Source organism: Protopterus annectens, chromosome 1.part2, assembly GCF_019279795.1.
Source record: "Protopterus annectens isolate FY-2018-M chromosome 1.part2, PAN1.0, whole genome shotgun sequence".
Taxonomy (NCBI): domain Eukaryota; kingdom Metazoa; phylum Chordata; order Ceratodontiformes; family Protopteridae; genus Protopterus; species Protopterus annectens.
In genome coordinates, this window is record NC_056727.1 from 1,138,253,621 (window position 1) to 1,138,279,302 (window position 25,682).

A 25,682-nucleotide genomic window follows, 5' to 3' on the forward strand; every position below is an offset into this window, starting at 1 on the left:
CACCACTGCCATAAGTGGATCGAAAGGCGGAGACACCCAGAAGGTGGAAGGTCGGGAACCGAAGGCATCCAGAAATACAGTCTCATCCTCAGAAGGGGCTAGGGAATTCCAGTTCCCCCTCTGCTTAAGCATTTCTAGGATGTCCGAGAAGGAAACATCTTCAGAGGGGGATCTCAGGGACCCTTCCGAATCATCTAAGTCTGTATCAGAAGTGACAGACTCGGGGGAGTCCATGTGATTCCTCTTGCACTTTTTCTTCCGAGGGAACTCTTCTGAGTGATCAGGAGAAGCCTCAGAAGAGGAGGAAACACCCAATGGGCTGTCCTGGAGCATCAGTTCCCTATGTTTAGGGTCTGGAGGAGGAGCAGAGGTTGGCACAGGCACTACAGGGGACGGAGCCGGAGGGGCTTACAGTGGAGCTGACTCAGGGACAGCACACTCCACATAACATCGAAGGCATCTCTGCCACGATGCAGAGAAAGCTCCGGTTCTGAAGAAATAGGAATACTTCTCCGCACCGAGGGGGACTGCTCTGAGGCCGATTTTGGAGCAGAGCTCACCTGCGCCGAGAGGGAGAATGGGGTCGGACAAGGATCTGATGCCACTCGCCCCCTCGGAGCTGACGAGGGAGACCCGGCGCCCAGATCCCTTGAGGGAATCGGAGCCGACCTCGGAACCGAAGGAGGTAGAGTTATCGTAGCAGACGGTTCCACTACTCGAACCCCAACAAACTCCGGCTCCGAACTCACTGGATTCGGTGGAGGAATATCGAGAAAAGTGGCAGGAGCAGATACCTGTAGAGGAGGGCTGGACAATAATTTAGCCAGTGCCTGCGACTTTAGCAACCTACTGACCACTCTGTCCACATCATGATCGGACAGTCTAGAGGATCGAGAGGCGTGAGAGTATCGGTGACTATGCTCGCTCTGAATTAAAGGAGACAGAGGAGCCAAATGCACCGACTCTAGTGAAGGGGACCTCAGCCTCTTGTGGCTCCGCGACAGCTCCGAAGCCTCTGATGGAGCCGACGGGGAGATTGTCTTTTCGGTGCCAGCTGGAGCCGACATAGAAGGTAAACACTGAACTGAAGACTGCTCCGAACTTGGAGCCGACGGCTTAGTGGATTTAGGGGATTTCACAGGCTGCGAGCTCTTGGCCGGTGAATCCTGGGGTTTTAAAAGACCTCTAAGAATCAGCTTATTCTTACGCTCCTGCAGGACTCTCGGACTAAAGGCATGGCAAATACAACAAGAGTCCTGCAGGTGCATAGTGCCTAAACAATAGACGCAAGAAGTGTGCCCATCTGTCAGAGACATTTTCTGACATCATGAGTCACACTTTTTGAACCCAGATACCTTGGATTCCTTTGACATTCTGAACAGTAGGAAGAAAACCAATTATAACAACAATAAGCAATATACAGTCTATAAAAAACACACCTACTAGAAAGACTATAGCTAAAGGGTTTTTTTTTTTTTTTTATAACGATAATAAGAAAGCCTCTAATTTAAATGGCTAGCCTATAAGAAAAAAGCAGAAGGAAAGCCTCTAAATTAAACGGCTAACCTGACAAGAAGAGGTAGGGGGAAGGGTGGGGGAGAACTCTCAAACGAGTTCTACAAAAAGGAGGGATACTATAAGCTAAACAATTATCTATCACAGAAACAAAACTATCGCTAATAATAAAATACTAGAAATATTAAATTCTAGTGAAAAAGTTACACAAAAAAAACTCTATACAAGCCTAAGCCAGAAAAATGACACCTCGCAGCTGAAGCGGTAAACGAGATCTGGGCAGCTATCGCTAGGCATTATGGGATAAGGGGTAGCCTCGAGCCAGTAAACATCTCTTGCGCTATTGAAAATGGCCGAGTCGGAGCCGAGGATTGGCTCCGATCCCAACCAGCAAGAATGAAGGCGAGATAGACAACTTAACATCATCTTTTGGTAATTGTATTTGCATGTTTGAAGTTCCATGATTATGTTTATGGTAGACCTATCCAGATCGAAACAGACCACCACCCTTTAGTCACTACCTTGGGAAAGCCTACGCATTCACCTTCAGCCCAAATGCAATACATGATGCTGAGATTGCAAAAGTATAATTTTAATTTTATCTACAAGGAAGACAAACTTCTTTGTCTTGCTGATACACTGTCCAGATCACCCAGAAACACCACAGAACAGCATGAGAATGAAAACCTTGATTTTGTAGTCACGGACATGAGAATTTTCTTTTCCATACATCTTGATGTGTTGAGACATCACACAGCCACAGATCCAGTTTTACAGAGGCTCATCCACTTTATCAATCATGGCTGGCCATCAAAGCAATCTAGTTTACCTCAAAAAGTGCAATCTTATTTTCCAGAGAGATGAGATTTTGGCTGACAAAAGTATCATAATGAAAGGCCCAAAAGTCATTGTTCCAAAGTCCTCGCAACCAGAATACATTCCTATCTTGCATCGTGGTCACCCAAGAGCCGAATCTACCAAAAGAAGGGAGAGAACACTAGTATTTTGGCCTTCTATGTCACAAAACATTGAGAGGGCACTTTCATCTTGTTCAGTGTGTGTAATAGTACTAAGCCACATCAACAGAAGGAACCATTTCAGCTGTACCAGATTTCAGAACTAACTTGGTCGACAGTAGCTATGGACATTTTCGAGTGGAATGGTCAACAATATTTGGTGTTAGCAGACTCTTATTCCAGTTTGGTTCGAGACTGCCCTACTTCCCAACCTAGCATCTAGCACTGTCATTACTAACATGCAATGTCATTTCACAGTCCACGCAAAGTTATTTCTGACAATGGCACACAGTTTACAAGCCAACAGTTCAAAGGATTTGCTGAAGAATAGGACTTAACTCGTGTTACAAGTAGTCTTGAGTACCTGCAGTCAAATGGTTTGGCAGAACATGCAGTTCGAAGTGCAAAATAGATACTTGAGAAGTCAAAACGAGATAATAGTGATGTTTTCCTGAATCTCTGGAATCTCAGAAATGTTACTCGTGATAAACATCTTGGGTTTATCTTCACAGAGACTTCTGTTGAGACAAACCAGAACCACATTACCAATTAGTAGTCAATTGTTGGTTCCAGCTGTCAAGAACAGTTAAAGGCACTACACTGAAGAAAAGCCCAACCCAAAAGTACTACTATGACAAAACCAGAAAACTGCTCAATCCATTACAAGAGGGAGAAGTGGTGAAGATGCAGATGTTCAAAGGTTATGATCGAATCAGTGTTGTGAAGAATACTGGTGCAGAGCAGAGAGCATACATTGTGGAATGACAAGGAGCAGTTTTTAGGCAGAAACAGAAGCATTTGAGACCAGTGGCAGTGCCTCAGAGTGAGTTGTCTGGTGTTCTAATTCCTGAGGAAGTTCCAGAGGATATTCACGTTCCTGTGACAAATATAGAAGTTCCTGATAAGGGTTGTGCACCGCAGACTGTCCCTATTGCTAAATTTGGTCCAGATTGTTATGTTACGATATATGGTCGTATCTATAAACCCTGTAGCAGATGCAAGCAATTTGGACACGAACACTGTGTTTTGTTTCTAATGTACACAGTAATGCATGTCTAGCTCTAATATTGTTTTTACAGAGGGCAATCTTTTTAAGAGGGAGGATGTAGATCAATGTGTGTGTATACACCTTTAAGAAGCTATCCAAGGGCCTGTTCAAGTGTATAAATACTGACATATGCAAGCTAGACTGCCATTTTGTAGTAAGCAGTTGGGATGGAAGCATGTATGTATGTAAGGTCTGTTAACTAGTTTGTTCGTACTTTATGATGCTGCTGTCCATCCTGATGTGTTTCTATGTATTAAAGCATCTAAACAAAACTCCCTCCGCCTGCTTGTCTTATGTGTTAAAGAAGTACAAGCGACAATCCCCCTTGTTTTTTGGTGTGTTGTTTATGCCAGGGCATGAATACATATTTTTTTGTTGTTCCTAGCATTGTCCTTTCAGAGCTCAGCCTCCCTTCTCTGTTGGTATGGAAGCTCTGAAGCGCTTGGTGCTCAAACTTGTCTTTTTAGTCAGCTCAGCTTAAGATGACTGATGATTTGGGCATTGGGAAGGTGTCCTAACGTTTTGGAAGGTTGCTGGCTGTTACATCCTTAACAGGATATAACCTATATAATAAGGTTATTGCAGCAGTGATCAATATGATGAGTGTGAGATGAAACTGTCTGGCATTACTGACAGACTGACAATTAAAAATTCAAAAAGGCTTGCAGTGTCAAGTTATAGATCAAAAAGACTTGCACTACTGAATGACTGTTACCTCTCACTGAATTACCAAAAAAATCAAACCATTTATGATGGGCAAGGCAAAAATATGAGGCAAATCAAGGGCATTCTGCAAAATTAGGAATAGCTGAGAAAGTACTGGCAAGAGTGAAAAAATTAAAATGCTTCCCTTCCCTAAAATCTTTCCATCTTGTCAACAAGCTTAAAATTCTTTGACTTTTAATGAAGAGGTCTGAGATTCAGTAATCCTCACAAATAATGGGAATTTCTTGCCTCTATCAAAAAAAAAAGATGACAATGAGAAAGAAGCAAGCATCATCTGATAAACCTACACATTTGTTTCCATACCTTATCTTCATATCTTGGCTTTACCTTCCAACTCTTAAAGATCAAAAAAATATCTAGTTCATGAAATGAGGCACAGTGAGGGACTGGAATCTGTTATCACTTAAACATTAAATACCTTAAATTCTTAAACATTCCTGAAACACTCATTCTTCCTAAGGGATTATTTTAACAACCGTTAACACTACTTGAAAAAAAAAAAAAAAAAACTATGAAGTGCAGCCCTTCAACGACTATGGATACAGGACTGCAGCATGCTCAACACAGCTAACAAGTTTAGCATACAGATCTCTAGAACCTGTTATACATGTCAGGGGCTTTTAGTCTGCTGAGGAAATAAGGATGCAGCTACTGTGAAAAGAAGACAATAAAATATGCTGAGAAATCTTAGGAATTCAACCTACCAGTTAAATGATTATGTTCATTTGAAAGCAACCATTACAAATAGAAACCCAAAGTTATACAGTTGTATACCTGTGAATCTCTGGGCTCTTCTTATGTTTAGCCATTTCTTGTTCTGCTGCTCTCCTCTGGTACAGAGAAAATCGTTCACTTAACGTCATCCCTGAGGATTCAAAGTGATGCTCTGTTGGTTTGAGAGGAGAAATACCGGCCAGTTAGCTTATTGCATATAGTATCCATACATTGCTTCCACCCATCATATCTCTGTGACTCAAATGTTCACTACAAGGAATCCTGGACAAAAAAAGAAGAAATCATTAAGACTGGCAATCTGATCAAATTATTATTATTTTTTTTTTTAGATATAAAAATAAAAACTTTTTACCTTGGTAGTTTCTGTTACATTTTTTTTCCTTTCTGGTAAATCCCTTGTTTCTACCTCATTCATGAATCTTCTATGCATTCAGTTTATTTACTATTACAATGTAGTCCTCTATGAAGCACTCTTTATGTCTTCTGTATATCACCATCTTGATTTAAAATGATGCCCAATTTTGTCTCGATACATAATGGGTCCTTCTCAAACTTCTTAATTAATCCTCTTCGACTGTGAGAAGTCTCCTCTTTCCATATTCTATGAGGAGTTCAAGAAATCACTTTTTTAAAGGGTGGTGAGACATGAGGCTTGGAAAACATGCTGAACGAAAATGAAGCACCCCTCCTGTGATGACTTTTACTGCATACAAATCAAAACTGTTTTACAGCACCACCCAAAATTAAAAGGTAAATAAACCATCTTCGTATAACAAAACATAGCTTGTTTTACTGTGCAATACTCAATCACCTATGAATTTAAATGACAACCTCACCAATCAGGATCCCCCTGCTCATGACCAAGACTGTCTGCTAATCACAACTCAACATCGTATTTGTAGTCTACTCTACAGCCTTTCCATATCCAAGACTCCTCTCCCACTGCGCACAGCTCCCTTCCAAGGCACTAGTTTCTAATGCTTGCAATAAGGCACACACATCTTCCTAAATTTTGTATCATCGCCAACAGCATTACCTAAACATTAATCTACTTCTACCCCACCTCTGTTAAACCAACAATAATCAACTTTCCATCCAATATAACCTAGTGGATAGGAACACACAGCAAACAGTGAAACGTTTCATACAGCAGAGAGTACAAATAACTAACCAAAGAGTGGTGTCCAACAAACACAGAGCAATGAAGCCATCACACCGAGGTAAGTGTTCTGGACTACTGAGTGGCTTTCTTAAAGATACAGGACTGAACTAGGAAAATGGCACACTGAAGGAATTAAAAGTAAAAATAAGAGACTGTGAAAGTTATGAAGCAGTATACTAAAAGGGAAAAAAAGATGTAACTTAAGACAAAAGTCATCAAATTCCGAGAACACCAGGTGTACTTGAAAAAGAAATGGGCTTAACAGAGAATGAAAGCAATAAATGTAGAGAGGAGGATTGTCAGAGAACTACAGGACATTTTAAGCCATTATTGTATAAAGGTTACGTAAATAATTTGAATATCACACCTGAAGTAAATGGTGTGAATGCAGGCTGCCCAGATTATAACTTGGGCCTTAGTTTTCTGTATACTTATTCTTTAGACTTTAAAATAATTAAGGATATCCTAATTAAAAACTGGGCTATCATACTGGAAGTCAATGGGTTGAATAAAGTCCTGGGTAGAAGCCCTAGATTCACGTACAGAAGGGGCCCTAACCTGAAGTGCCTACTTGAAAAGAAAAGTAAAGATGCTATAGGTATGAGGAAATGTGGTTTTAGCCAACAATGTAAGTTTGTCAGGATAGGGAATAGAATAACCATCAGGGACAAAATATATACTATCGATGGCAAATTTAATTGTGAATCAAAGGAAGTTGTAAATGTGGCTATTTGTAACGCATGTTCTTCATACTACATTGGTAAAACCGAGAGAAAGGTTAAACAGAGGATTTACGAGCACCAATATTGTATTAATAAGAAAATGACTACTAGTGCACTAGCTAAGCAAATTATTGAAAATCCTGGTCATAGTTTTCAGTATGCGGTTATACATCAAGTGGAATGTGACTTAAGGGGAGGCCCTTGGGAACTCAAATTGGAAGAAAGTGAATTAATGTAGCAAATTCGTACTATTGCCCATATTCCACCAGGCCTCAATAAATATGCATCAATTAAAAGCATTTTAAAACTAAAAGCATTGGCTAGATAATTTATATATGTTAGTATATATACGGTTTGTATGCTGGTAAACAATCCAGGTATATATATATATATATATATATATATATATATATATATATACACACACACATACATATATATTTTTTTAGTAATAAATTACAAAAATAATAAAAACAAAAATAAAATGCACCTATTTGGGACAAACCATTAATTTAAATTGGGCTTGTAAGTCTGCACCAAAGCTCTTTTAAGTATATTTGAATTTTTATGTATTTTTTATACAATTTTATGTGTTTAAACAAAGTCTAAGTAATACAGAAGTTTAAATTTTAACTGTTTGATATTTAGTGTTACTGTAGATGAAATGTATGAATTTAACACTAAGATATGCAGTTAAATGTTGAAGTAGGGATAGTAAGACTGCATTATGTAAAAAACAATTATTAGATAATTGAATAATTGAGTATTCTGATTGTGTATTTAAATGTTGAGTTCATTGTCTTTCTTTGTTTGAAGAAGTTGGGGCACTGACTCCTTCGAAAGCGCTCACTATTAAACGGACTGTGTTTGCATCGCTGGCTGGTTTGTGTTAAGAGACTGTGAAAGCTATGAAGCAGTATACTGAAAGGGAAAAAAAGATGCGCCTGAAGACAAAAGTCATCAAATTCTGAGAGAACCAAGTGTATTTGAAAAAAGAAATGGGTTTAAGAGAGAATGAAAGTAATAAATGTAGAGAGGAGAAGGGGAAGCATATGATTACACAACAATCAGGGTGAATAAGAGTAATAAGGAAGAATGGAGAAAGAGAATGAAGCATAGAAGAGGGGACCAGAGTGCCTAAGAAGAAATTATGTGTGGCAGTTATCTAGCCAGCAGTAAAGATGTAAGAGAAAATGAGGAGATAAGCAATCAGTACTGTGCACAATTTATAAAAGTGAAGCAAAGTAAACTATAAGGCCAGGATTGAAAAGTTACTTTAAACAGATTAAATGGGTATTTTCAAACACAAAAGTGAAGAATTATATTAAAGCATAAATCAAAGGTAGTACATTAAAACCAATATGTGTCATTTACCTGTGTGTAAGCCTGTAATCAGTTATGTGTGTAAGCCTGTAATCAGTTATTCATTTGTCTTACAAAATGTAGTATCATTTCTCACTTCCTGAATAGCTGCATGTATGTGTGTACATTTTTAATTATGTGATTAGCGATAAATACATAAATCAAACTCCAAACTACACAGATGATTAATGGTGCAGAAGAAGTTAGCAAACAGGTCTGGGTAGTAAACTGCTAATTAACAAAGTGATAGAGAACTGAAGAAATGAGTTGGTAGCAGGGAGGATACTTAAAGGGATGGCAATGTGATAAGTGCCAACAGAGTAAACTGACATAACAAACATTACTGACAGATTAGTGAGCGAGGTCAGACCACCTGTAGCTCACATCATAACTGACAGCAATGATATCAGACAAAAAGGGTCACTCTTCAGGATACTCAGCTTTCCAGAACAGGCTGGAAATACCCGAGGTTCAGTGTCAAGACATTCATGGCAATCAAATTTGGCAGAAATAATCACAATGGACAGTAATAAATACAACAGAATACAATACAAACATTTGCATTATTATGCCTCAAATAAATTTCACTGCAGAATGCAACAAAACCAAGATATTTATATGTACTGCCTTGGAAAACAGACTTCAAAAAGAAACAGGGGTTGCACTGCTGTTGCTCTCAAATGCTGAAGTGACTGTTGCAGCACAATACGAAGTTTTAAAGGCATCATGGAATGAATTTACCTGCAGAAAGTAATAAGGCTAATATCAAGGAAAACACAATGCCTGGGTGCACTGCCAGTGGAATGGACTCCAGAAATGCAAAAATTACATAGCTGAGGGTCCCAATTAAGGTACTATGTACACATATAGATGTCTTACTTGAAGATGTATCTGACTGCTAATAAAAATGTAAAGTACAAAAAATAATTTTATGTACAAAGAAAATGGTACATAAAATTTGACTAAGAAAACTAAAGAAAAATAGTTTCAAAAAGAGAAGGGAGAGAAATGACAAGACATGGAAACACTGCCCTCAAAACACAAGAACGTCCGTAAAGGAAAGAAAGGCAAACTGAAGGGTGGTCATGACCACTTGACAAAAAAACATTTTTGTTGTGTTTTGTTGGACTGGGAAAAACATCTTCTCTTTTTGCCACTAAAAGCTGTGGGTGGTGGCAAAGGCTAAACTTATATACAACAAGATAAAGTGCTCAAGCAGCCAACATAGGACTCAGCAATACAATAACTAAAAATCAAACAGAAAAGGGAGCCCTGCACCACAAAGTACTGGTTATCAGCTTCTAAGATTCGGGAAACCTCCAAGGAAAATGAGGCTCAATTAAGGATCAGATCATTACCCTCTCTAATATAAAAATGAAGCACAAGAGAATGCTCCTTGAGTAATGGATACAAGTACAGGGATCCCCTCCTGCAGGAGGGGGAATATCCTATAAATGTTTAAGTATACTCATTATAAAATACAGCTGCATATGAAATATGCCTTAAAAGAGACTATTAATTTTCTTTCTGCTTTTCTTGTAGCAAAGTCTATCAGATACTTTTGTACTACCCCTATCTACTTCCAACAGTCTGACTAATGTTCATCATTCCCTATCCATTTAATGCATTCTGCGGAGCAAACTATAAGCAGAGTACAGTCTGTGATACATCTGGTAACCCTGGGTTGTAAGCACCTGGACCTCACAAAGGTTCTTGAGTTGTAAAAAAATTAGTAAAATCTGGTACATCAAAAGGGGCTGCATGTCTAGAAGATGGGGTCTTCTTTGCATGATGCTTACATTAAATATGAGACATGAAATACAGTGTATCATGCTGAAGGCCTACAGAAAACAGGCAGTGAGCAAGACTGTCTTGGAGGGAAATTTGTCAACTGCAGCTACACAGTGCGTTTAAAAACACTGGTGCTGATAATGTGGATGAATCAAATGAACAGCTGGAAGTCAAAATTCAGATGAAAACAGCATTAATACAATGCAGTAATAGTCCCCCTTTCTTAGTGGAAAGGAACTTGGGAACATACAGAAATGCCACACATTATGTAAACTCAGATGATGTTTAGGGTAAGAACATGGCAGCACCAGATATAACTAATGGAAACCTAACACTAGTAGAGACTGTTCCACAAAGTGCATTTTACCGTGATAAAAAGAGAGCACACATCCTGGCAAGAAATCCTCTGCTCTAAGGTCAGTTATAATTAGGCAGCAGGGGCGCATGCAGTGTGACACACCTGTCTGAATCATAAATACATATAAGCTTCAAAAAACTTTTTCCTACCAAGTCCACTTGCTGTATGAAGCCACTAAGTGAACAGCTCCACTCAACTCTTACTCCTCCAAACCACCACAATTTGTTTCAACCGCTTTTAATCCTGCTCAATAATCTACAATTGGTTAGATCCTTAGTGCACGTTAATATAAAATCCTACAGGTACAGTACTATCGAGCACTACCCCAATTTTAAAGGAGATTTTGCAGTGGGGGCCAAGATGCCAGTCACATTATCAAACAAGAAGGTATCTAAAAAAGAACAGGCCTACTGGCATACAAGCACAGCATCCATGAGAGATACTGGTAACAAAGAACTGACTTGGAAAGCTGAAGGAACAGCCTAAGGAGGTGGGATAGGGCTTGAACAACTAATGCCCAGCTTACCCAGCTTGAAATAAGGGCATAGGGCACTAAAACAATGGACTGTGCCCTAATGCAGGCTAGGGAATAGTACAGGGCCACAAATGTCCCCAAGGGAGGAGTAGGGCAAACGCATCAGTGAGTTATGGACTACAGCATGTGCATGCACTTAAGACACTGCCCCTCAAGGATAAGCAGTAAGGTATGAAGTGACAGCTGCGAGAGCGAATGCTGATGGCATACGGTTACTTTGATCTCCTCTCCATCTCACCCAGTGATGGTACACTAGCTCTACAGGGGAAGATGAGGAGAGGCAATGACTGTAGCAGACGAACAACATCAGGCCCACAACAAAGGAAAAAGCACTTATCTGTTCAGAAATAAGAATGCAAGACTATTCCAATGCAAAGGGACTAGGAATCAAACACATATTAGGCAAGAAAGCAACTCAAAATATAGCTCCAAAAAAGGAAAAATTTACTTTCCAAAAATAAGAACTCAAGTGCAAGATAAAAGGAAATATTTTTCATCACCTGTCTCGTAAATCTAATCTATTTCTTCCTTTTGTGAATACCAGTCTGTATTGTCAATATATATAAATATGTAAAACTATAAGTCAGTGCTAACATATCTAAGTGATGTTGCTTATTTTATTTTTCCTGTTAACACTGGGGTTCCCTGCTTGTTTACATTTAATTATTTTAGGCTGCAGATATTCAATATATCTGCATATATATTCAGTGGATGACCAATACAAAACACAAAAAATATAATTGTGTAGGATCTTAACATAACAGCAGCTACTCAATTAGGCCACTGTTGCAATAGCTGACTGCTGGGACTTCTTGCAACTAAGTTCCAAATATCTAGTGTGACTTCAAGGGCCAAGAATCCTTTCCCCTCCAAGTCTAGTGGATGTCCTCTCACTTGGGACTTCGCAATGCACTTAGTGCAAAACATATCAATCTATATCATTTTAGAATTTTCTTTCCTACAAATTCAGAGCATAACGCTGAAATCTTTCTATACAATTACAATCAGGAGGATATACAGACAGATACCACCAAAGAAAAGGAAAGTGAGAGATAGAAAGGAATAGTGCTCCCCAACATCTACTCAGACAAGAAGAGTTCCAAGATCCTGAAAGGAGGGAAGGAAAGGGAAAGAGGACAGCGCATCCTACTCGAAGTCAGGATGCCCAAAGTAGGAGAAACAAGGGGATGGTGGGAGGGAGACTGTCCTGCAATGATGTACTCAATCATCAATCATCTACTAGTATGTTAAGTTCCACTACAGTTGTACTATGTACTTTGTTTAGACAGCGTCAGTCTAAAAGGGAGGTAGTGTGTGTTGCAACATTCCTTGTAAAGTATACTCAACCCTTGTTCTACAGGTAATATCCAACATGTAGTGTTTTGAAAATGTTATGTACAGATGTTTCTGTAGCAGCTTCTAAAATGGTCTACAGGTTCACTCCCTTAAGGAATGCTACAGCTACTGCTGTTAAATACTTGTAAGCCTTAACAATGCTCCACCAACTTCATAGTTTTGGAGGAACAGCAGAAACAGATGCAATGTACCAGCCATTTAAAAATAGTTTGCTTTGATTCTATGTGTCCCTCCTTTCCCAAAGGAAAATAAATAATCTGATTAGACCCCCTAGTCTCTCTGGTAGAGTGCACATCCAAAGAAAGCAGAATACTTTTTCCTTTGTTTTGTGGACTAGGGAAATCGGCACACAACTGGATCGCTTGGTTTACAGACAATTCTGACAAGACATTTTGCATAAAGGAGGTATTTGTTTTCAGGCTCTCCTTATCCCTTTGGAACACTAAGAAAGGTTCCTTGCACACCAAAGCTTGAAGTTCTGACACTCAGCTTAAATTACTGTTACCAATGGGACAGTTTTCTAGGAGAGGAATTTAACTGGGGCTGTATCTACAGGGTCCTTGTGCGTGTGTGTGTGTGTGTGTGTGTGTGTGTGTCTGTGTGTGTGTCTGTGTGTGTGTGTGTGTGTGTGTGTGTGTGTGTGTGTGTGTGTGTGTGTGTGTATTTTTCCAGGACACAGCTCAGATTCACATGGAACTATTTTCTTTTCTTCATGGTATCCAAGTGTAACACACCATCTTGGAAACATCTAATTGGTAAAAAATTATCCAGGGGCACATCTCAAGGCAGCGAGGCTAAAGTGGCTGCAAGGTGTACCAAACCTGCACCAAATATCTCACTATGATAAGGAGACACATGGACACATGCTTCACTAAGGTCATGACTCCTTCCTTGTACTAGCTGGAAAAACTCTTCCATCGGGATGGATAGAATTTTATGGTGGCTGGGTTTCTCCCACCATTAGTAATATTCAGCAGATTCCCTTTGTTCTTGTGCCTGAAGGCCATAAGATTACATCATCCAGGCTGCGAGTTGTAGTGGATATGAAGGCCCTCATGTCCTTGCCTATGAACCTATGAGACTGCTGATGAGGTTCAGCATGTAAATACACCGTCCTTCAGTGTGCATGTCCTGAATGTCGTGGGTTCAAATCCCCTATGGGTTGTATATTAACACATCATTGTTACAATGGGGTGAGTCTTTTATGACCATTGCATTGTAATGGGTGTAAAATACTCAGAGCCAGATTATGTTCTGCCTGGCAGTTGGTTCAGTGGACTAAGGAAATGTGCTGTTAACAAGATACTTCCTATGGTACAGGGTTTAAATCTATCAGCCTTCATTTGCGTACTGTGTGACCTTGAGCAAGTCACTTAACCAGACAGTGCTTCTGGGCAAATGGGAATTTGGGCTAGGCTCTTAAATGGTCTCTTGAACTTCATGCCTAGTAACTACCTATGAAACTGAATGAGAGAGCTACTGTAAATGGCAGTGTATACTACTTCCCCCTGGAGATTTCCATAAGGAAGGAGAACCAGTGCTGCCAGAGCCAGAACAGCATTACCTACACACTTGTCTTATCTTTTGGATCACACTGGGGAACAGGAGTATTTGGGAGAAAGCATATAGAAACATACCTGTCCAGCTGATGGAGAAAGCATCCACTGGCCAAGCCTCCATGCAAGGTATTTTTGAGAACATCTTCAGATGCCTGTTGTCTGGGGAATAAAATTTAACTCTGGAGCATCCCACCTGTGTACTAACAAGAAGGAAGACATACATATATAGCATCCACTCATTTGGATCTGCCTTTGACCTGCTGAGATAATCAATTACAGTGTTCTGGTGAGAAGGCACATGGAAGTGTCGGGCCATCTCCCAAGCAGTTACAGGTAGCCTACATAAGGTGTAGAAGCATATCCCCCCATGCTTTTTTGTATACCACATGACAGCAGTGTTGTATGTAATCACATGTATCACACAGTACGTTCAAATATGAGCTTGAATCAATGCAATCATCACTTTTATATTTATATGCTTCTTTCTTTGGGATGGATTTCATGTTCCCTGCACCTTGAACTTGTAAGTGAATGGTCCCCCAAGCTAGCTATGAAACATCTGTTGTCAGAACCTGGTGGGGCTCCTGAATGAAGGGTACTCCTTAATTTCACTTGGCTTGTTGATATGCAGCATAGTATGGGAAGAATTCTTACCAGAAACTGGGAGTGTTGGGTCCACATGGCTCTGGTATTCCACTCCTCATATACAGTCTTGGCTATGGGTACCATCAGGACAACCAAAGTCATGTATCCAGTGTTAAGGCATTCCCCTGATAGACATCAACTTTTCCGCAGCTAGACTGTTAAGAAATATTTCTCCAACTGTTCTACTTTTTCTGCTGGAAGAAGAGGTTCCAGGCAAATGCAGTTAGTGAGCTCAGAACAAGAAGACACTAGATTTCTTGAAGTGTAGGGAAACCCCGAACTTTGGAAGTACTCCATGGTGAAAGTGATGGCCCTATCTATACCTTCTGAGGAGACTGCCCAGATAAGGCAGTCATCCAATTATGAATTTGTGCATATTCCTTTTGTCCAACAAAAAGCAATTACTTGAGCTAGCACTTTGTGAAAACCCTGGGATCAGCATCTAAACCAAATGCAGTGATATAAACCGGTAGTGGAAACACTTGTTACATATCTGAGAAAGCACCTGTGGTCCTGTGGCTAGGTATGAGAAGGTAGGCATCATTAAGATCCAAATGTGACCATCAGGGCTTGGGCAAACAGACTGAGGACTGACATCTTGAATTCTGGGACCCTGAGGAATGCACCGAGTTTCAGAGAGATCCAGAATACGTTTCCAAAAACTGTGCTTTTTCTGGGAACCAGGAAAAGTCTCGAGTAAAACCTTTTATTTTACCAATACTCTCTCATGACCCCCAATGTCAGTAGGTTTTGTAGAGTGAGTGGAACTGGGTGTCAGTAATCTTCTGGGATGGAAATCCCGGTTATCTTTGGAGGATTTTACAAACTATAACTTGTAACTCCAGAAAATGATCTGTAGGACCCATTAATCCTGTGAAAATGTTTCCCACTATCATAGTCACTCTGTCAACCTACTAGCTATCTTGCTTGGAGACGGGAAGTGGGTCTGGACTAGGGGACTGAAAGAGGAAGAAGATAAAAGGAGAAGATCCACCAAGTCATGGCTGCTCCCCTACTGGGAGAGGATTCATGGTGTCCCCAGACTCTCCCCTTGCTATATTCCGACTACGTTTTCTTGTCTTGTCCCTTTTACTCTTTGATAGCTTAACCTTGACTTGCCTACAATAGTAAAGACAGCTTTGGATAGGCAATTTCTTTCATATTAGCTAGGTTCAGAAAGAGCAGCACCTTGTCTAAATAGGGGCTTTAAAGGGCTATGACCTCCTCTGGTAGGGACTAAAGTCACAGCCAGGCATGCCTTCTGATCTCTGAACCTGTAGCTGTCACCCTGTATGCTGCATCTACAGCACCATATCCACATTTAGATATATCTGCTTTGACACGTGACTGGCTTTCTGGGTGAACTCCATCAGTTTTGCCCTCAGGTCCCATCACAGACTACCTCTGTCTTTTCTCTTAGTTTGTCTAATAAAGCCATGGAAAACTAGGCTATGAGTCTGACAATTAATGTACACAAAAACAAAGAGAAAGTGGTGAATAAAGGTCGGAAACGAACAAATGCATGGAAGGAACAAACAACACGGCTGCTATTAACACTTTATTAAAAGAAAGTATACAAATTGGTAAGCGCTTTCACAATCTATGTCGCCTCCTCAGACCAGGTACAAGCATCTCATACAAGAAAAGTACAGTTGTGTACTCTTACCATAAATTTAGATGTGCGAGTGTATTCACTGTTGCAGTCATTACATTTGGGTAATCTGCTGGTAGGTTGCCCTCAGTCGGCCTGATTAACAAAGTCTTGGGTCCTGTGTCGGTTGCTATCCCTTCTTCCATGACGTCAGGTTGTCAGGGGTATAAAACATGCAGCCGACGCCATTATATCAGTTTTTCTTGCCCCAGATGTCTGGTGCCCCCAGCAAATGGAGAGCAAAATATATGTATATAATTTAAAACGGAAAAAATATACCTCCAAACAAAAGCAAATACACCAAAAAGGCTTTTAAGCATAGTAAAAGAAAGGAGAGGTATAGCAACAGAAGAACGGGGGTTGGAGGGTGGGTAACAAGGACTGCAACAGTGAATACACTCGAACATCTACATTTATGGCAAGTGTACACAACTGTACTATATTCTTCGTGTTTCACTGTTGCAGTCATTACATTTGGGTGGAATCCCAAAGCTATGGTTGGGAGGATGGAGTTATACAGCATTAGGAGCAGCTATAAGGCCCTGCAGGACAGCAGTGGCAAAGCCAGCTCTGGATTTGGAGTAGAGAGGTAAATGGCAATGTTTGGTGAATGTATAAACTGAGCTCCAGGTAGCAGCTTCTAGAATGTCTCTGGTAGGAACCCCTCAGAGAAAGGCTGCAAAAGTAGATACAGCCCTAGTGGAATGAGATCTGATCCCCTTGGGGATAGGTTTACCATGGTGCATATAGCAGAAACGAATACAATGGCTTATTCATTTGGAAAAAGTCTGCTTTGAAATACCCTTTCCCTCTGCCCCTGCAGCAAATGTCACCAATAGTTGTTTAGATTTTCTTAGAGATTTTGTCCTGTTTAAGTAGAATCTAAGTTGTATGTGTACATCCAATTAATGCAGAATCCGCTCACCCTTGTTCTGTGGATTGGGAAAGAAAGTTGGCAGATGAATGGTCTGATTAAGAACCATACTGGATACCACCTTAGGCATGAAAGATGGACTGGTCCTGAGAGCCACCCTGTCCGGATGAAAAATAATGAAAGGCTCCACTGCTACAATGCCTGCAATTCTGAAATCCTTCTAGCTGAAGTGACTGCTAAAAGGAAAGCTGTTTTCCAGGAGAGAAATTTTAGGTCTGCAGTAGCAGCTGGCTCAAAAGGAGGAAGAGCGAGTTTTTCCAAAACAAAATTGAGGTCCCATGGTGGAGTTGGTGCTCTCCTGGGAGGTCTTACATTTTGGCCCCTCTGAGATACTGCTTTAGCAGAGGATGAGAGAAGAGGGGAGGTTCTGTGTTGTAATGAGCTGAAATGGCAGAGGCATGGACTTTTATGGAAGAAAAGGATAGGCCCTTATGAAGCATCTCAGTTAAGTATTGCAGAATCTGAGGACTATTGGGCATTGCTGTGCTTATTCCTTGTGACTGGTTCCAGGCACAGAATCTTTTCCATTTATCAGCGTAAGATTTTCTAGTACTAGGCCTTCTAGCCTCCAAAATGACATCCATCACAAGTTTGCTGAGGGATGTCAAGGGTGAAATTAGTTGATTAGCCATGCTGCAAGATTCAAAGTTTGGAGCCGAGTGTGCAGAATTTGGTAGTTCTGCTGAGACAGTAGGTAAGGTGTCTGAGGCAGGTGCCACGGTGGATGGTACAACACATTGTCAGCAGTGGGTACTAGTAGTGTTGGCGAGGCCAGTATGGAGCAATCACAATCATTTTTGGTTTGTCCAGTTTGACTTTTAGTAGAACCTTGGAGAGCAGGGGGGGAAAAGCATAGACTGATAGGTTTTTCCAGCTGAATAATAGAGCATCCACTTTCCAAGCATTTTTGTGATGAATTCTTGTGCAGAATTTGTCCAACTGATAGTTCTGGGGTGAGGCAAAAAGATCTATGTCTGGGCTCCCCATTTGCATGTCAACATGTTGAAAACTTGTGGTTCCAGTTTCCATTTGTGTGGGTCCATAAGATTTCTGCTTAGTTCGTCTGCCAGAGTATTTAGCTTTCCTGGCAGGAATTGAGCTTGTAGTTGTATTTGATAGGTCAAGGCAGTGTTCCACAATGCCATGGCTAGTCTGCAAAGGAGGTAGGAGTGTGTACCCCCCTGCTTGTTTATGTACCACATAACTGTGGTGTTGTCTGTCTTTATCAGTAGTTGTCCTGGACGAAGGTAGTCCTTGAAGGCTGTCAGTGCATTCTGCACAGCTAGCATCTCTTTCTTATTGACATGTAGGTGCATTTGATTTGGGCTCCATTTGCCCTGAATGCACTTCCCTGCCAGATGAGCCCCCCAAGCATAGTCTGATGCATCTGTAGTCAGGGTTTGGGTGGCAGGGATTGGAGTGCATGGCAGTCCCATCTTTGGTGGCAGGTCTCTGCCCACCATAGGAACTCTAGTTGCAGGCAAGGTACAACAGGAATCATTGTTTCCAGGCTGTGACAATGTTGACTCCATAAACCTTTTAAGCACCACTGAAGTTTCCTCATATGCAGTCTTGCATATGGAATTGGAAGAATGCAGGAGGCCATGAACCCCAAGGCTTGCAGAATTTGTCTTGCAGATAGCAGGGTTTTTGTGGCCACCTGTTTGAAGTTAGTCACCAATTGAATTTGCTTTTCTGGCATAAGGTAAGTCATCTGGGCAGCTGTATTCAAGCTTGGACCCAGGAATGTAATTTTTTGAGAGGGTACCAGTTGTGATTTCTTTTCGTTTATGGTGTACCCTAGACAAGTTAGAACCCTTTTTACAAATGCAGCTGCTTTACAATAATATCCTTGTTTTCTGCCTGAATTAGACAATCGTCCAGGTATGGATACATTTGAATATTTCTTTGCCTGCAAAATGCAATTACTGGTGCCAGGCACTTTGTGAAGACCCTGGGTGCAGTAGATAGGCCAAAGGGGAGTGCAGAGAACTGGTAATGCAAGTAGCCTGCTTTGAAGCGGAGGTATCTTTGCAAGATTCCCTGATTGGGATATGCAGGTAAACCTCTTAAGTCTAGAGTTACCAACCAGGCATCTTTGCCTAGCATAGGTAGCAGCTGTTGAAGAGTCAGCATCTTGAATTTTGGAATATCCAGAAATGTGTTTAGAGTGGATAAGTCCAGAATTGGACGCCATGATTCATCTTTTCTGGGTACCAGGAAAAGTCGTGAATAGAAACCTTGTCCCTTTTCCTCTTCTGGTACTGGTTGAATAGCCCCCATGTTCATGAGGGACAGAACATGTTTCTGGGCCTCTGCCCACTGATTTGGGGGCAGATGTGACCATCCGTTTGGGATTGGCAACGTGTGGAAATGAAATCTATATCCCTGGGATACTATATTTAAAACCCATTTGTCCTGGGTAATAAGTTGCCAGTTTCGTGCATGAAGTGCCAGTTTTCCCCCCAAAGGAGTGGCTAAAAGGTAAGTGCTTGGTGATTGTAGAGGGATATCGCTGAGACTGTTTACCATAGGGAGGTGCCTTGCTGCTTCCAGATTTGGAGGTGGAGGCACCCCATTGTTTTGTTCTAAAAGTTCCTTGTGACTGAAACCTGGAGCATTTGGACTGTCTTGATTTGACTTGAGCGGCTCTCGAGGGGACTGGAAAGGACCAGTTTTTAGAAGGCCAGTGTCTACTAAGTCTTGGAGGTTGCACTTGTAAGAAATCTTTCAGAGTTTGCATAGATTTAGCTTTATCTTCCATCTTTTTTAACACTTCTTCAGCCTTATTACCAAAGAGATGGCCCTGTTGTAAAGGAGCATCCAACAATTTTGCTTTAACATGGTCAGGCAGAGTTTGCTCTTTGAGCCAAGCATGCCTTCTTAGCACAGATCCAGTTACAGCAGCCCTGCAAGAGGCCTCCAAGGAATCAAAACCACATTACAAAGTATGTTTTCCAGCTTGTTCAGCTGAATGTAACACATCCTGCAAATCTTTACTTTCCACACAGTCAGAAATTAACATCATTTTCTGTTTAAGTAGTCCCATGATATGCTGTTGATATTTAAGCATATGAAATTGACAGTTTAAAGCCCTGATTGCCAAGGTTGCAGACGTGTAAACCTTCTTACCCCATATATCCAGCACCCTGGAATCTCTCAGAAGGGGTAGGGTTTTTAGCAGTAGAGGCCTTAATGCCCTTGGGACCCTGAGAAATGGTTTCAGGGTCAGCAACAGGATTTTTGAAAAGGAATTTGTGGGAGTCAGGAACCCTGTAGTGTCTGTCTGGCTTACAAGGAGCCAGAGGCAGAGAATCAGGAGTCATACTAGATTCTGAAAAAACATCATCAACAATGTCTAGAACAGGAGGTATGGCCAAAGGCCTATGCTGAGGAAGAAGAAGAAAATCCCCAAGTCTCTTTTTAGATTCAGAGAAGTCCTGACTTTCCCAATGGAAATGTTCCCTTAAGGTATGTAAAGTTTCCCCAAAAGAAAAATCCTCAGGGGGAGAAGCAGAAGGAATGGAATCTTCTGCATCAGAGTCTTCATAAGTAGGAATAGACAAATCCTGTTCATTAAAAGAGTCAGAAGAAATAGAATCCTGTTCAGAAGATTCAAAGTCAATGTCTTGCCTAGGCCTCTTAGAAGGAGGGGGTTGGCTACCCCTGATCAGAGTAATTAAATCTTCAGCCATTTTGATCATTTGTTTTTTAGGCATAGGTGTCGGTTTTTTAGACATAGATTTAGATTTTGGCCTTAGTTTTGAAGATGGTGTCGGTCTAATATACAAATCTGTAGGCCTGAAAACACACTCAGAAGCCAGTGCCTGCAGAGCGGCTCCGGACCCAGCGGCATACCGGACTCCGAATGGGTCTCAGTACAGGCCTGCGAATCAGAAGTAGCATGTATCAGGGGCTGCGAAAGCACCTCACTGAGTACCGGTGAACCGGCAATTGGCTTAGGAGAAGCGTCGTTGTAGGTTTTGGACCTCGACGGTCTGTCTCTTTTTCTTTGCGTTTTTTTAGGTATTCCGGTAGTCGGATTGCTAACCGACGACATTTCTGGATAATTAAATCTTGAGCCAAATATTTAGAAGCAAAAATATACAAAAGTTTAATCGTGCGTTGATTAAATTTAGCACAAAACCGACAGCAATGCACGTTGTGGTCAGGGCCTAGGCAAGGAATACAGTACAAATGAAAATCCTTATGAGATATTTGCTTCCCACAAGTAATGCAATTATTAACTTTTACTGACATCGTTAAGGAGCAAGAAAAAGTTTCCCCAACAGGGTACTTAGCTTTTAGTTGAAGACTTCGGTTCTGAAACTCGAAAACAAAAATTTCAGGAGTCGGCTGACCGGCACTTGCAAACTGCTTCTGCTTCTGGCACCGTGCAGCAAGAAAGATGGATGTAATGGCGTCAGCTGGATGTTTTATACCCCTGACTACCTGATGTCATGCAAGATGGGACAGCAACTGACGCAGGACCCAAGACTTTGTTAATCAGGCCGACTGAGGGCAACCTGCCAGCAGATTGCCCAAATGTAATGACTGCAACAGTGAAACACGAAGAACATCCATTTAAATAGTATTAAAAAGCCCAGTGAAAAAAAACAGCAAGTCGAAGGAGTAGTTGTAATGGATAAACAGTTTTATATTGAGCGAATGTTGGATATGTTAGCTGATCGAGATACCTATATGCAGTTGTACAAATATCAAGTCACTGGCCTGGTCAATAAAGTGAACTTCTATAATAAAAACCAAACCACCAGTCTGGCCAAACAATGAAGGAAACCACCAACAAATAGCGAAAAACACAGTTTAATATCGCTTTCGTCTCAAAAGATTTTTTCAAAATGAAATAAACACAGCAGTATCACCTTATATATCAAATCTAAATTAAACCAATTACCTAATAAAACAATCAATACATAAAATGCACTAGTTAAGAAAATGCAGTATTTAAAGGCACACATCCAGGAACTTGTCATGGACAATTCATTTTAAAATCTTCAGTCTCCTATTTTTCAAAAAACATTTAATATTGACTGAATCATTGATACCAGTTTTTTTTTTATCAGCCCTTAACCTAAGCTGACACATAGTTTCTCTTTGTTCCAGATGGTCCTTGTAGGACTCCCCCCCCCCTCTTATATTTCTAACTACATGTTCCAAAACAACAAACAAAAACTTTTTAAAACCACTACATGTACTGGAATGCTTAAATAGAGCATTGCTGATGATCTTAGTTCTGATACAATAATAATGCTCTTTGATTCTCTTACTGAGTGGTCGCGTAGACATACCTACATAAAATTCACTACAAACAGAACAAACAAGATAAACTATGCCACTAGCATTGCAATTGTATACACCATCAATAGAAAGGGTACTGTTAAAACATGTAAGTCAATATAAGGCTCCTGTAAAATAAAAACAACATGAACACAAACAACATTTATACTTCCCCTTACAGCGTCTACTATTATCAGGGGTACCACTGTGTGCAGAATCAAATTGTAAACACTATTTTAACCCATCTGTTTTTTTTATATATGAAATTAAGTCCATCACCTACAACTTATATTAGTTCACCATTTCCACACAGAATGTTCCAGTTTCTGGTAATAATAGATGTGATGCTAAATGCATCAACAGACATATCCAAAATACAAGAAGTGCCAAAATGATTCTTGTTATTAAAATCTGGGTTAATACACCCTATGGCCTCACACGACTTACTTACATTATTAATAAATCCATTTTTCAAAATAGGTGGAAAATGGTAGCCCTTCTTGTTTTAATTTCATTAGCTAGTTTATCAAGTAAACCTGATGGGTACCCCCTATGCAAAATTACACATAAAGCTTATTTCTGATTCAAAATCAGCCTCTTCCGAGATCATTCGTGAAGCACAAACTGACCCTCTGGAATATTATTTTTCATAAAGCCTGGATGGTTACTCAAATAATGCAAATAAATATTAACAAAAGTCTCATTCCTATGTATTCCACTTGTAAAGCAGTTATTAGATATGTTCCATGTCAGGGTAAAATTTGTATTGGGGAATGCTGGGCTTTCAGTAAATTTTGTTGAAGTTACCCTGACATGGGACATATCTAATAACTGCTTTACGAGTGGGATACATATTAATAATATAAGTAAGCAGTGTGATGCCATAGGGTGTATTAACCCAAATTTTAACAAGAATAAATTTGGCACTTCTTGTATTTTGGATATGTCTGTTGATGCATTTAGCATTAGGTCTATTACCAGAAATTGGAACATTCTATGTGGGAATAGTGAACTAATACAAGTTGTAGGTGATAGTCCTAATTTCATGTATAAAAAAACAGATGGTTTAAAAAAAAGTGTTTACAATTTGATTCTACACACAATGGTATCCCTGATAACAGCAGAAGATGTAAGGAGATGTATAAATGTGTTTTTTGTTCTTCATGTCATTTTATTTTAAAGGGGTCTTATATTGACTTACCATGTTTAAACAGTACCCTTTCTATTGATGGTGTATACAATTGCAATACTAGTGGCATAGTTTATCTTGCGGTTTGTTCTGTCTATAATTAATTTTATGTAGATAAGTCTACGACCACTCAGTAAGAGAATCAAAGAGCATTATTATTGTTTCAAAACTAAGAACATCAACAATGCTCTACTTAAGCATTACACTACATGTAGTGGTTTTAAAAAGTTTTTAGTTGTTTTGGAACATGCAGTTAGAAATATAAGGGGGGGGGTCCCTACAAGGACCAACTGGAACAAAGAGAAACTATGTGGCAGCTTAGGTTAGGGGCTGATAAAAAACTGGTATTAATGATTCAGTCAATATTAAATGTTTTTTGAAAAATAGGAAACTGAAGATTTTAAAATGAATTGTCCATGATATGTTACTGGATGTGTGCCTGTAAATACTGCATTTCCTTAACTAGTGCATTTTATGTAATTATTTTTTATTAGGTAATTGGTTTAATTTAGATTTGATATATAAGGTGATACTGCTGTGTGTGTTTTATTTCATTCTGAAGAAGTCTTTTGAGATGAAAGCAATATTAAACTGCGTTTTTCGCTATTTGTTGGTGGTTTCCTTCATTGTTCGGCCAGACTGGTGGTTTGGTTTTTATTGGTGTTCGCTTGCTGCTTCATCCTTGGGACTGTTGATTTTTAAAGTGAACTTCTATGTTTATGACTTACTTATGACTGGTATGATCAATGGGGAACTATATAATTATTTTATGATAGAGCATCCTATAGTTGCAGTCTTATATGGGGTACCAAAAATGCATAAGGATCCTGCTCAACCTCCTATGCCCCCCCAACGTTTCAAGTAAAGGGTGGTTAATGGAACCACACTCTATTTTTGTAGAAAAGACCGAGTCCAATCCCTGGAAAGTGAATACTGTGTTGAAAGATACTAAAAATGTTTGAATGATCTGTCTGCATGGTATGTTAATGGTGACAGACAGTGACTACTTTTGCTGCTCTAGGTATGAACTCACTTTTCATAGTCATACCTAAACAAGTATATAGAACACTGGGATGTTTCTTAGTACACACAGTGATTTCTCCAACACTAAGGTTATGCTTATTTGTACTTTTCTTGAGTTGATTTTAGAAAACAATGCATTTGAGTTTTATCTTCAGAAGACTGGTGTGGTCATGGGAGTAGTGTGTGCCAAAACCTACGCAAACTTGTTACTGACACAATGGGGAATTACTTATTATGCTAAACATACAAGTGTTTATTGGCACTTTGTGGATGATATAGTTTTGATTTGAAAGGCTCATCTGATTTGTTTATTGAATTTGTGGAATATTTACATACTACTACTGCCGTTCTCAAGTTTATTCTTATATTTTCCAGCTTCTCAGTAAATTTTCTTGATGCTGCAGTCTCCAAAGACTTGTTTAGTGGGTTGAGTACTTAAGTTTTCAAGAAGCCCTGTAAAAAGAATAACTTACTGCTCAAATCTAGTATGCATCCTAGGAATGTATTGAAAGGACAATTTTTGAGAGCAATGAGGCTTTGTGACAACAATGAACTACAGGATGTCTTTGATAGATTGACTACTGACTTTTTGAGCGGGGGACATTCTCGCTAGGAGATCCTGACCACCACTGAAAAGGTACGGGCACCTAGCAATACAACTGCCAAACCTTATTTTTTAGAAGCTACTGATGCAGTCTCTCCTGAGTGGAATAGTCCAAATAGTAATCTGAGATACTTGTTGACGTACTGAAGTGATATTAATGTGGTGTGTAACATCATTAAAAGAAAATGGCCAGTGAAGAGTTGAAAAAAACTATTGGAATGACTCTGAAGTTTTCCTTCAGGAATAAAGTCTCACTCAAATGTCAGCTCTGCTATAGGCAGAGGACATACATGAATCATACTGAGTATTGACTGTAAAGGTACTTTCATGTGCCATTTTTGCACCGCATGCAAATACATCTGGTCTGCTATATCTATTAAGCATCCCACAGCAGACTATAATAGCTGACTGCCAAAGTCCAAATCTGGTATATCTTGCAGAGCGTACAGTTTT

At 40.0% G+C, this 25,682-nt stretch overlaps 1 protein-coding gene across 1 annotated transcript in view; it reads right to left on the minus strand.

The window, feature by feature from the left end:
- Positions 1–25,682, minus strand: part of LOC122792263 (thyroid hormone receptor-associated protein 3-like) — a 1,630,997-nt gene that overhangs the window by 541,489 nt on the left and 1,063,826 nt on the right. The window contains exon 8 of the mRNA XM_044060013.1: positions 5,080–5,191. Within this exon, the coding sequence (XP_043915948.1) occupies positions 5,080–5,191 (112 nt within the window). The remainder of the gene's footprint in view (positions 1–5,079; positions 5,192–25,682) is intronic.